The 13,498-nt window shown below is 48.3% G+C and overlaps 1 protein-coding gene and 1 pseudogene across 2 annotated transcripts in view; both read right to left on the reverse strand.

The window, feature by feature from the left end:
- Positions 1–13,498, reverse strand: part of RBMS2 (RNA binding motif single stranded interacting protein 2) — a 58,307-nt gene that overhangs the window by 4,709 nt on the left and 40,100 nt on the right. For both annotated transcript variants that reach the window (XM_075551461.1, XM_075551462.1), the window contains exons 6-12: positions 6,643–6,722; positions 6,397–6,506; positions 6,045–6,091; positions 3,662–3,755; positions 1,306–1,383; positions 848–958; positions 235–315 (exon numbers count right to left, since the gene is read on the reverse strand). In XM_075551461.1, the coding sequence (XP_075407576.1) occupies positions 235–315; positions 848–958; positions 1,306–1,383; positions 3,662–3,755; positions 6,045–6,091; positions 6,397–6,506; positions 6,643–6,722 (601 nt within the window). The remainder of the gene's footprint in view (positions 1–234; positions 316–847; positions 959–1,305; positions 1,384–3,661; positions 3,756–6,044; positions 6,092–6,396; positions 6,507–6,642; positions 6,723–13,498) is intronic.
- Positions 8,958–9,031, reverse strand: LOC142451993 (U2 spliceosomal RNA; annotated as a pseudogene).

A 13,498-nucleotide genomic window follows, 5' to 3' on the forward strand; every position in this document is an offset into this window, starting at 1 on the left:
TGACCCACAGGTTGAGAACCGCTGACCTAAAACAAACAGGTGTGTGCATATTGGTGAACAGGGCGGGCCTCCTTCAGGGCACAGACCCGGCTTTCTGGGCACACCTCCAGCTCCCAGCACCGTGGGAACAGTCAGCTGGTCGTGAGAGGAAGCGCTTGGCTTCGTGGGTGGGGACAGACCTACTCCTCTTCCTAGCTGCAGTCCAAAGGGATGAGCGAGCGAGCAGGCGCTTACCTCCACGGAGACACTGGACGAAGGCACAGGGGTGTACTGGGAGATGTACCCTCCTTGCAGAGCGGCAGCCGCGGGCAGGTACTAGAAGGAGAAACACCAACAGTGTCAGAGCAGTGAGGGCTGGGAGCTTTCAAAGAAAAACAAAAAGCCTGAGGGCTGTCTAACGCCCTCTGAGATCCTGATTTAACTGGTCAGATATTGGCTCTTTAAAAGCACTCCAGGCCATCCTAGAAGAAGTGGGTTTTCTCTCCCCCCCCCTTCCCCCCCCCTCTCTCTCTAAGACACGGACCAGCTTGACTGACTCCCTTCCTCTCTCCCGACTTTTCCCCCTCCTGGAAGGCACAGGCCCCAAATCGTGATCTGCTCCATCTATTCCTGTTCTTACAATTTTGATAAGAGTTTCTAGGAAATATGGGTCACGTCCAGGATAAACTAGGCTGTGGTCCAGGAATCAGTTCAGTCGTGGGTTTTCCTTTTGTGAGTCTAGCTCCCCAGCGCGCCCGCCCCTGCACTGCAATGATCCCCAACACCACGCAGAGTGAGCATTGCGCACCGGTCCTCCTTCTGGTTCTCCTTCTGCCGGGCTTAGAGGCTGACAAACCTCCCGCCTTACCGTGCCTGCACTGCTGAGGGAGAGGTGGCCCAGTTGCTGGGTGAGAGGTCCCATCATGGAGGCAGGGGGCAGAGAAAGGGGGTGGTCCATGCCTGCTGTCAGAACTGAACCCTTGAGGCAGAGACAAAGGGTAGGGTTAGCTGGCCTGTGGAGTTGCTGAAAGCAGGGACTGACGAGTGGTTACCAGGCAGGACCCCTGAAGAAGGATATTTATAAATCCTGGGGCAGACTGGACAGGTGGGCTGCAACCCAGCCCTGCTCAGACTAAGCACTTGGTGCCTCAGGCTGGAGGGACGCTGGTCTAAAAACAAGAAGGTCACAGGTCGGGTGTTAAGGCCATGCAGCTGGGATGCACGAGGGACTGGGCCAAAACTCACACCCACATCTCCTGTCATCAAATCCCGTCGTTTCCCTTTAAGTCAGATTGTCTCTGGCTTTTGCGCCCTGCGACCACTCACCGAGGGCTGCATGAGGTACGGCTGCTGGTGCATCCAAGACGCGTTAGGTAGTTGTAGCGGAGAAGTCTGAGTCAGCCTCTAAGGCAAGCACAGCAAACACAAACGGTAAGCCCAGAGACATGATAAAGTTCAGGAAACCCGCCCCACGCCTCGCAAAGTCTGAGTTCCCCCACTTGGAAAAGAAACATTCAGAATAAATAAATGGCTGCTTACAAACAATTCTTTAAAAAACTGCCTAAACATTTTTTAGCCGCGCTACAACTCACTTAAGTAATCCTATTAGGAAATGAACGAAGGATGTGAATAGACAATTCTCAAATATATGCAAATATACGCAACACGGGAAGGCGGTTCAACACTGTTAGTCACGAGGGGGTGCAAATGATGACACAACCCAAGTGAGAGACCGCTTCACACCACCTGGAACAACTAGGGAAGAGAAAGGAAAAAGACGGAGGCCAAGTGGTGTGGACAAATTCAGGAGCTCCTGCACTTCAAAATGGCGTGGCCACGCGGGCAACTGCTTTGGTAGTTGCTAGGTGCGCTGGTGGCCACAGCGGTTACAAGTTTGGCTGTGGCCCGCATGGTCGGCAGTTTGACACCAGCAGCAGCTCTGAGGGAGAAAGACCGGGCTTTCTACTCCTGGACACAGTGACAGTCTCGGAACCCGCCAGGAGCCACAATGTGTCAGCACTGACCGACTCCATGGCAGGGAGTTTGGGTTTTTGGTTTTAGAAAGTCAGAGAGTTCCCATGCAACCCATGTCTTTGGCTGATAATGAATAAACATGGTCCAGTTATGTAATGGAATATTATTTGGCCATAAAAGTAACTATGCCTAGAAAGGGTAAACGACTGAAGAAAATATAGTAGTAATAAGAGGACTCATTGTTACATGTATACAAGATAAACCAAACCAAAACCAAATCCATTGCCAGTGAATCCATTTTCACTCACAGAGACCCTTATAAGACGGAGTAGAATTCCCCTGTTGGGTTTTTCTGAAACTAGGAGCAGACACTGCACCTTTCTCCCTTGGAGTGGCCGGTGGGCTCGAACTGTTGGCCTTGCTGGCAAGCCAGTGCATAAGCCACTATGCCACATGGGTTCCTTGTGTACAAGATGAACAAACGTAAATCAATCATGTTCTTTCAGTCCAGAAATAAACAACTAGATTTGCTTATAAAAATAATGAAGCACTTAGGAATATGTTTATCAAGCAAAGAAAGAAAGCAAACTGAAGTTTTATTGAAGAACATAAAATAAAATTGGAAAACATGTAAATTCCATAACTTGAGTGAAAAGGCCATAGTTTTAAAAAAGCCAATTCTCTTAAATAAATTTACATATATGAGAGAGGGAGAGACTTATTGTAATTCTAAACTTTATAAGAGAAATAGACGCTTCAGAATAGCAAACTAGAAAGAGTGATGAAGGTTTATCTTAGGAGATATTAAAACATAGTATTAGGCCACTGTGATCATGTCAACATATTATTGGAATAGGGACAGAAAGAGATCGCTGGGATAGACAAGAGCAGTAAGTACTGGTATTTATTATTAGATGATAAAGAAAAGATGGTCCTATTAAATCATATCCTCTAACGATTCATGTCCTCAGAACCTCAGCGTGTCACCATATTTAGAAATGGGTTTTTGCCAGAAGAACAGTATGATGTCTAGTCACCATTACTGAACATTTTGATTAAAGATTCCCTAGAAGAATCCTGATCAAAGTTGGGCAGGGTGGAGAGCGGGGTTGGAGTGTACGTGTGTGTGGCAGGTTGGTAGGACAGAATTAAAAATTTACAGAGAATCCAGAAAGTCTACAACCAGGGAGACTGAGGAGCTGCTGAAAATATTCCACTGAAATTTATCTTTAAGCTCGAAACAAAAAGTACCCATTGGCATCTTCTTCAAATCAAACAATAGTTTTGTTTTACTAGTAGATACTGTCTGCCGTGTGCTCTTTTTAATCTCCTCCTACAGTGGGGCTTTATCAGGGGGACCAACCTGATGGTCGTGGGTTCACGTGGGATCCACCTGAACAACAGACACCTGACCCGTTAGACAGAAAACTGAAGGGGCAGTGAGTTCACAGGGGAGGGGGGGGGGCTTCAACCATTATCTTTTCTTTCCATTCCATTTTCCATCGACATTTTGAAAGCCCTTCTATGTTAACCGGGAATGGGGTGGGAGTGGGGTAGGGGGGGCACAAGATGGAGAAGGACGTCGTGGGAATAGCTGCACCACTTGAGTGTCGTGTGTTAGAATGAAAGAAAAACACCACGAGGGTGTACCTCCCAGCTTTCTGTTCCTTCCCCTGATGCACCATTTTGGGGGGAGGCCTGCGCATACCTGATACGAAGACACGGGAGATGGGAGGTACGGGGCCAGTGCGGACTGAGCAAGCATCCTGTTGGGAGTGATGTTATAGGGGCTTGGGTAAAACCTGGCAGGAGGAATTTGAATCGATAAGAAATCACAGGAAACCACAGGCCGGGGCCATGACTGACAGGCACAGCCCCTTCCAACCAACTATTCCACCTCGCATTTAAAAATCAATTATTCCAACTTGCATTTAAAACATCAACCAAAGAAAGGGGCAGTGGGCTACAGATGCTGATATGATTGTCACCTCGTGGGATAGGTATCTTGGATGGAAGGGTTTAGGGTGATGGCTTTATGGGGATCTGGTTAATTGGTGTAACAGAGTTCTTAGCGTTTTGTTCCTAACTACTTACTGTTAGGGAGCTAGCACAGGGACTGGGGAGTCCACTGCGCATGCTCAGAGGTTCCAGCTTCTGGCCAGGAAGGGGTGGTAACCTAGGTGGGCCTTACACCTGGATTGACCCATCTAAGCCAGGTGAATTTGATTCAGCCAATGGGGCCGACCAGTATTGTCGGCCCCACCTCCAAACGGGGCCCTGAAAAGCCAAAGGTTTTGTCTCTCGATGCAGCACAGCTGGGCTGCAGTCCTGTAAATGTGCCGCGGACTGTGTCTGGCTTGAGTTCCACTTACTTAGGACCTGAAGCTGCTTCCATTCTCTATACACTCACTGGGATCACCAACCAGGCTTCCGCATGAATTCCTTCTCTCGAGGAGGAGCCAAGGACCAAGGTACATCTCTCCCCCGCGAGCTCTGCCACTACAGGGACGAGTAGTGCTTTGGGCTCTTAAAAGCTTGTGAGCGACCATCTATTACTGGTCTTTATGTGTCTGGGAACCCAAGACGCAGAGCAGTGACCGATTACATGAGCCTCCTCCACCCAGAGGCCAGAAAAACTAGATGGGGCCTTCCGACCCGCACGGGATGTTCTGATCAGGGTGACAGGAGCTGAATCCTGATAAAAAGGGAGGGAAATGTAGCTGGAACTTCAAAGTCTTAAAAAAAAAAATAGAGTCACCACTCATGTCTCGTGATAGCTCCCATAGTGACGCTCTGCCCCATTCACTCTCATTCAAATAGCCTGAAAACGTTTTTGATGATCATAGTTGTACAATAAAGGGATAAGCCAGGATCAAGACGTCACAGTGACGGCCAAGTTTGGGAATATCCCAGGAACCGGACAACCAGCTGAATCTGGTTTTGCTTCTGGCCAGTCTGAGGCGGTGGGGTTCCTTGTGGTCACCCTGCACCCAGTGTACCCAGACCGGACAGGTGGAGGGCAGGGTGGTGTAGTATATAAAGCTGGAGAGCCAAGGCAGGGACTGGTCCCCGCTGGCTGGGGGCCTGGGACCTGCCCCATAGGAAGTCGGGGCGGCAGGACTGTGTGGAGGGAGGTGCTCACTAACTGGGACCCGGCTGCCACAGTGAAGGAGAGCCGATCCTCTGGCTCTTTGGACACTCACCTGCCCCCCACCACCCCCCACAGCCACTGCAGTGGGCCACTGTGGCAGAGGTCAGAATCAGAATGTAAACTGAGTGGCATTTCTGGCCCAGGGAACACAGACCAGCACCCCTTTGGGGCTGGGGCCAGCTGACCTGGTGGCAGAGAAGAAAAAAAAAGATTTCTTCCTAGAGTGTTGGAAATTTGGCCAGGAGAAGGCTGCTTGGAAACTCAAGGGCACGCTGGGGAGAGCAGCTGCTGGGAACCAACCCACGTCCACGGACACCAAGGTGAAGGGCGGACATTCAAGCCATGGGCATTCCGAAAAAAAGAAACTCATCGACATGTAAAAAGATGGATGAAGGGCACTTGGGGAAATAATGCATGGGGGGTGGGGGCTTACAATTAGCAAAAGCAGAAAACATGATCATTATTTGCATAAAAAGATGATCTTCCACCTCTGAAATCACCATTAAACTCCCTAAATTGGTACCCTTGAGTATATTATTAAATACTCAAGTATTTTATTTAAAAAAAACAAAAACCTACACCAGACCAAAGGGCCCAGGGCGACTGGAAAGCAGCGCGGAGAAGGCGGAGGAGCAGGCAGGGCAGAAACTGCAGGAATGTGGACACCGTGCAGAGATGCCACGCCACCAGTGTCACCCACACTTCTGTCTGGAAATTGTGGAATGGGAGCACGTTTTGCTCTTTATTTTCACGACAAGAAAATTAAATAAAGATAAAAATGCCCAAGAGCCTGGGCGGTGGGTTGGTGGTGCTGCATCTTTGCTTCTTCCTGTGTTAGCAGTCAGTCTCACCAGACTTCCTGAACTCACAGCCATTTGAAGGAAGAGCCATTCCTAGCCAGGAGACAGTTTCGGATGGCTGGATGATAAAACACACTTACCCATTCTGAAGAGCTGTGGTGGGGTCATAGGTCAAGGCCATAGCACTCTAGAAAGAAAGAATTTTTGAGTGAGGGCAGGCGGCAAGCCTGCCTGTCAAGGCTGAGCAGTCTGGGCAAGCCCCACACGAGCTGGTCTCCAGTTCTTATTGTTGTGCAAGAAAGGTCCACAAAGCCCCACACAAGACACCCCCCACCCCAGCTCCGGAAACGCACCCCATGCTGTCGACATCCCTCAGTTAGAAACGCTAGCTTTCCAGTTTGCCACCTTGGCTCCCCAAAGAAGTCAGGCCGTGGTCATTTGCATTTCCACGGTCAGTCTTTCATGCTCCTGCCTCCTCCGGCGTGCTCTTACCAGGTCTCCATTCCTGGGCCAGGCCCGTCCGTTCTGCACAAATTTTCCTTGGCTCTGTCGTTTCTTTGGCCCACCATCAGCAAACTTGCAAAGCAAGGGATCGGATGGGGCTGCCGGGAGAAAGAAGAGACGGGACAGCTGACTCCCCCCGTCACTTAGCCTCCTCACACTCATGCAAGATTCCTCCAGAACCTTCACTGGAAGTATCAACCTGTGGCCCTTGCAGCCTGACCCCAGATGCCTCACCTGGTACTCCAGGGGGTGTCTTAATATATTTTCCATTAAAGTGCGTGATGATGGCTTCACACTTCTCTGTGGACTCCATCCTAAGGAGCACAAGAAGGGTTAGGCTCCGGCTTCTCAGGAAAGCGCTGAGTTCCCAGCCCCCGGATGCTCCAGAGGCGGCGGCTAGAAACAAGCACAGAGCTCCTGCAATGTAAACTCAAAAGGCACTCCAGCTTCTACAGGTCTGTCCACTGGTGCCTGGAGGGGTTCCCAAAGGAATAACGGAGGGCTTTGGAATAACCAATGCTCCGAAGGAGATTCTGGTGGCGGGGCCTGGTGTTGTGCCTGGCACATCTGTGTAATCACAAGACATGGTGGCTGTGGCCATGCCGTTTTCAAAAATCATTTTATTGAGAGAGCTCTTACAGATATTGTAATCATTTATAATCCCATCTACTTTTATTATTATTACAAAATTCCTTATGGAAACTGTTCCCTTTCTCTGACAAAATGACACAAGCTAAGAACTTGCCAAGATCCCTGGCTTGTTTCTGGTTACGATCATCAAGGTCTGCTGAGCTACTGACAGGATGACTGGGGCTTCGTGACTCTGCGGGAGGAAGCCGGCAGTGCAGGAAGGTTCCTGGCCCAGAGGGAGAGAGAGAGGGAGAGAGAACAGCGGCGGGAACTGCGGGGTGGAAGCCTCTTGTGAGGAGAAGGCGTGCTGCGGGGCAGAGTAAGATGGAGCTCGGGTCGCCAGTTCGCCCACGAACTCTGAGCCAAGCCACTCACAAAACCCTTGGGCCCATTTCTTACTTCATCTTTGCTGATAATGGTATTCCACCTTACCATGGGGGGCTGTACAGACAGAATGAGGTAAAGTCACAAATGTGTTTGGGAAATGATAAAGGCCTATGTCATCTGGGGGCACTCTCAGACAAGCATGAGACCCTAACCCCAAGGTTGGTGGTTGAAGCCCACTCACTCGCTGTTCCAGGGGAGAAGAGGCTATCTGCTTCCGTGAAGATGCACAGCCTGAGACACCCCTACCGAGGGCCCCTGTGAATCAGGGTCAACTCCACGGCGATGGGTTGGTGGTGCTACATCTTTGCTTCTTCCTATGTTAGCAGTCAGTATCACCAGACTTCCTGAACTAATAGCCATTATAAGGAAGAGCCATTCCTAGCCAAGGGACAACTTTACAAAGGCCTCGGGGCTGGAGCCGGGTGGGGATACCCTATGTCGGCTCTCTCAGCGCAGCTGCCCGCCACTGTACCGCTCATCCCCCTTCCCGTCTTTCCAAAAGGAGAGCAGGTCTGGGGAGTGGTGAGAGCTTTTTCCAGAACCTCAACTGCTTCTTAAAAATTGTTCCTGAAACTGATCTGCCTCAGGAAGAGCTTGTGATTGCCAGTGTCAAGGACTTCTTGCCCAGCCCCGAGCTCGGCCGGAGGCATTGATGACCAGGTCCCCATCCTTCTCATGCTTGGCTCCCAACTAAGTCGAAGGGTTTCAGCAAGCTGCCAACTGACACGTTAAACATCAATTTCTAGGATCGATCACCCCAGTTCTTGGCATCTCATTCAGAAGGAGCTCAAAGAATTCTGGCTTCACAAGATGACTGCTCTTCCCTCTCCTTACTGAAGTGCACAGGGTTTCTCAGCAAGCGAACAAGACCCCGAACAACTGCGAATGAAGCCTTGTCCGCTTCGAGCGAAGAGCACAGTCATGGAGGCCACGTGACCTCATTACGAACAGAAACAAAGCAAGACTCATCTCTGTCACGGGAAAAGCATTTCCGACAAAATGTACTTCTTCTTTTTTTAATATCATTTTATTGGGGACGCGTACAATTCTTATCACAATCCACACATCCATCCATTGTGTCAAGAACATTTGTACATTTGTTACCCTCATCATTCTCAAAACATTTGCCTTCTACTTGAGCCCTTCATGTCTGCTGCTCATTTTCCCCCTCCCTCCCCACTCCTCCCTGGATAAAATGTACTTTATGGGAAATAATTTCATATCCATGTTCCAATATATTTATGTTGTTTTGGGCAGCTACAAACTAATAATTGTAAAGATAAATTGTTCATGACACTCAATAATTAGTACCTGTGGTCACCAGAAAAAAGTTAACTTATATGTATATTTTTGTTGCAGAGAAGAATAACAGGATGTAATCCATAAAAGACTTTCAACTGTAAATATCTTTTACTCTAAAATACAATTCTGTAAGGCAGTGGAGTAGAAATATGAAATAAAAAGGAGGAAAATGCTGTAAGAATGTTAAGATTTATGAGTGTTAAAAATGGAATTGCCTGTGTACTTTTTTTAATGGATAATTTTGTACACTAAACTGTGATTTTTTTTACTACACTTGATCTTAGCCAAAAGGCCGAGAAGCGATTGAACTGTGATTTTTTTAACTGTGATGTTTAGATGGCACCTGGACGTATTTTAAAACAATGTAACCGTTTTCCTTTTACATGTCAATATTCACTGGTAATTAAACCACTTGCAGGCATATATGTGTGGGGGAAAATATTTTTGAATATTGATGTAGGAGCATACAGGACATTTCATAGTTTTTGAAAAGTCTTTAAAGCCACAGGTCTCAAACTCTGCCCCAGGCATCCCGAGCCACCTCTGGTGGCGCACAGAGGCCGGGAAGAGAGCTCCGTGTACAGCAGAAGCAGCAGCAGCAGCATCTGGGCCAGTGTGTGGACTGCAAGGCCCGCCCACATTCCCACAGACACCGTCATCTCTTTGCTAAGCTGGGTTCTCAGTGGTTTCTATGATGATAGAGACCATCGGAAAATCAATGTGTGATAGGCAAGGAGGTGGCGATTTCCAGGTCTGAGACGTGCAATGTCTCAGCACACAGATCTCATTAGCTAAGTAGGGCTAATTGAAGACTGAAATAAAAATGTTTTCTCTTTCAATGTTTGCATACCGCTTATGCAAATAACCACAAAGTGAAGGCATAGATACCTATTTGGCTGTTGGGGCCATTTAATTGCTTCATAAATTGAGCCATTAGGTGTTTCTTTTGGTTTAGGGTGTTGTAAGAAATACGACTGAGATGACTGAGTGTGTAGTACATTGGGAAAGTTTGGGAACGGCTGCCTTAAGGGGTGTTATGAATCAGAGTCATGGCAGGAAGTTGGGCTTTTCTTTTGTTTGAACCCTGAAGGGGATGGGAGCAAGGAGGAAAAAAAGATGAGTGGCCAAGGTCAAGGTAACTGAGAGGAATTATTGAAACCAGAATGAAGGCTGCACATGGTAGTGGGACAGGAGGAAAGCGAAAGGAAATAGAGGAAAGGAGTAGGAGGCAAAGGGCATACAGAGAAGCCTAAATACAGACATGTACGTATGTAAATATATGTATGATCATGGGAGAAATAGACCTATGTGCATATATTTATAGGTTCAGTAGTGGTATAGCAGGTGGACATTGGGCCTCCTCGCGTGCACATCCTCAATACAATAGCACCTTGCTCAACTAAACGGTCATTCCATGATACACACCTTCCCTACATGATCACTGAAGACAGACGTGTGTGTAAGCAAACGTGGTGAAGAAAGCTGATGGTGCCCGGCTATCAAAAAGACTTAGTGTCTGGGGTCTTAAAGGCTTGAAGGCAAACAAGCAGCCATCTAGCTCGGGAGCAACAAAGCCCAGAGATTAAGCACACAAGCCTGAGTGAACATGTGTTGAAGGGATCAGGTAGCAGACACCAAAGTACAAAAACCATCATTGTGTGATCACCTTCCCCACATAAACACTGAAGATGAATGTGTGCATAAGTAAGTGTGGTGAAGAAGGCTGATTGTGCCCGGCTATTGAGAGATATAGCGTCGGGGACTTAAAGGCTTGAAAGCAAACAAGCGGCCATCTAGCCCAGAAGCAACAAAGCCCACATGGAAGCAGCACACCAACATGTGTGATCATGAAGGGCCGAGGGAACCAGGTTTCAAACAACAAAGGCGGGGGTGGGGGGAGGAATCATATAATCATGAATGAGGGGAGTGCATGATGGGGACCCAATGCCCATCTTTAAACAACTGAACATCCCTTGCAGAGGGGTAGTGGGGAGGAGATGAGTCACTCAGGGTTCAGTGTAGTAACAATGAAACTCACAACCTTCCTCTAGTTCTTAAATGCTTCTTCCACCCAACTATCATGATCCCAATTCTACCTTGCAAACCTGGTTAGACCAGAGGATGCACAGCGGTACAGTTGGGATCTGGTAACACAGGGAATCTAGGATGGATGAACCCCTCAGGACCAACGGTGAGAGTGGTGATATCGGGAGGGAAGGTGGGGTACGAAGGGGGAACCGATCTCGGGATACTACATATAACCTCCTCTCTGGGGGAAGGGAAACAGGAAAGTGGGTGAAGGGAGATGCCGGGCAGTGTAAGATAAGATAAAATAATAATTTATAAATTATTAAGGGTTCATGAGGGAGGGGGTAGCGGGGAGGGAGGCAGAGGGAAAAAAGGAAAATGAGCTGATTCTAGGAACCTAAGTGGAAGGCAAATTTTGAGAATGATGAGGGAAACGAATGTATAAGTGTGCTTTACACAACTGATGTGTGTGTGGATTGTGATAAGAGTTGTATGAGCCCCAATAAAATGATTTAAATAATTTTTTTAAAAAAGGCCACAAGCCTAGAACTCCCTTTAGTTATACCTGGAATTGCCAGCAGGTGGTGCTGCCAAGATTGAGTTGGCCATGGAGAGAGGCTCTTGATTTCCCTCAAGTCTGAGTGTGCTAGAGAGAGGGCATGCTGGAGCCACAGGAAATTCCATAAAAGAAAGACCAACCTTCAGTCCCTTAGCCTCGTAGTTTCCAAACTGTTGTGGATTTCTCAAAAGACCTTTTATTGTGGTTTGAGAGTTAAGTTCACACAGCAAATTCATTTTCCATTCAATAATTTTTACAGATTTTGTTTCCTGATAGCGGTTGCAAACCCCACAATGTAATAGAATAAACGGGGAAAGTATTGCTATAAAATCATAGCAATTATGGAACAGAAGAATAGTCTCCCAAAGAGAGAGACAATTGTCTAGCTAGGTCCATACACTTCCGAAGAAGTGGTGCTTCTATCTCTGTGACCTTTCTCCGATGGACTCGGTGCTCCTCCACTGAGACCACATCAAAAGGACAGTTTGGGCATCCTTGGGGGTTGGGGGGGATGAGGATGGAAATTCAAACCTTGTTCCTTTTAAATGGCCATTGGGTTTGGGGGGGGGGTCACAAGTGCAAGTTCAGGGCTGTAGGGTATCCTCCTACAGGGTACTTTGCCATCCTGAAGAAGGAGCAAGTGGACCATCACGAAGGAGCACAATTCCTCAGCACAAATTCCCTGGCCTTTCTCTCACCAATGAAGCGTCCGTTCTTCAAACTTCCTCACCATAAGATCCCAGGACTGCCCCATGGCCCTTGAAAAGACCTATCAAAACGACTTCTTTAGAACCTCCAGAAGCAGTCACCATGACCTTCTTCTGAGCTGACCTCTCTACCCCAACCTTAACTGGCCAGGCAGACCCTCTTGGGAGGCCCTGCTTTGGTTTGACCTCTGTCGAAGGCTCTCTACTAAGACCAAGACCAGGGCATTGCTGAGAGAGCTTGTCTGCAGCCATCCACCGATCGCAGAGCCAGGCTGGAACGCGTTTTGTTTGGGATAAACCTATACATGTTTGAGCTGAAATCCCGATAGCGATACCTTTGACTCGCCCTTGTAGCCGGCCTCTTCCTACTTTCTCCGTGTTCTGTTTCTATCCATTCTTCCCTTCCTGCCTTCGGAGCTTTGGTTTGGGTCTCAGAGGGGCTGTCTGTGGTGAAGAGCGCATCGCTCCCTGACGCGCATGTTCCTTGACAGCCTGCAAGTGCTCCTTGAAAGGGAGGCTCAGTTCTCGGCGTGAAGAGTGTCCAAGGGCGGCAGTTTGGGGGCCTCCTCCAGTCTCTGTCAGACTAGTAAGTCTGGTCTTTGCTGTCGTTTACATTTTGTTCTACATTTCTCCCCATCTCGGTTCTACCCAGAACCTCTTTTGTGACCCCTTCAGAGGGGTCAGCCACGGAAGGCAGGCGCCATCTAGTTCTTGGGGTCCCAGGGAGCGAAGGGTACGGTTCACATCATCCACGGACACTTTGGACCGATTTTTCCTCCAGTCTGGGGTCTTCCCCGTTCTTCTTTGCTCCACACAGGAAGACACTGAATGTTGCATCTGAGGTGGCCGCTTGCAAGCTTTTAAGATCCCAAGTTCACCAACGTAAAAGGTGCATCACGGTCTTCACAGACCATGTTATGCCCGGGGACCCAGATGTCCCCTGAGACTGTGGTTTTAAGCTCTCCAAAGAGTTTTAAGAAGCAACAGGCTGCTTAAAAAAAAAATTCTTAAAAGCAGAACCACTTCTAACATGAGCTTAGGGAGCTGAAGCCCTACCGGATCACCTGAGAGCGAGCGGTGGGCGCCCTGGAGGACTCCCGTTCTAGGGAATAGCTATAAAACCACTTGTCCATGTGAATCTTCTCCACTTCACAGAGTAAGGCAGAGCGCATGAAGGTCTGAGGTCACATAGCCAGTTAGTGGCAGTGTTGGTTATAGAACTTAAGAAACCTAACTTCTGAAAAGGCAGAGCCAGCTTTCCATTTTGTCCCCCTAATCTTGAAGCCCCGGTAGCACAGTAGTTATGCATCAGGCAGCTAACCCACAAGATCAACAGTTTGAAACCACCAGCCTCTCCGAGGGAGAAAGATGAGGCTTTCTGCTCCGGTAAGGAGTTTACAGTCTTGTAAACAAACAGGGGCACGCCTATCCTGGTCTATAGGCCACTATGAGTCTAAATCGACTTCATAGCAATGAA

Source organism: Tenrec ecaudatus, chromosome 6 (assembly GCF_050624435.1).
Source record: "Tenrec ecaudatus isolate mTenEca1 chromosome 6, mTenEca1.hap1, whole genome shotgun sequence".
Lineage (NCBI taxonomy): Eukaryota > Metazoa > Chordata > Mammalia > Afrosoricida > Tenrecidae > Tenrec > Tenrec ecaudatus.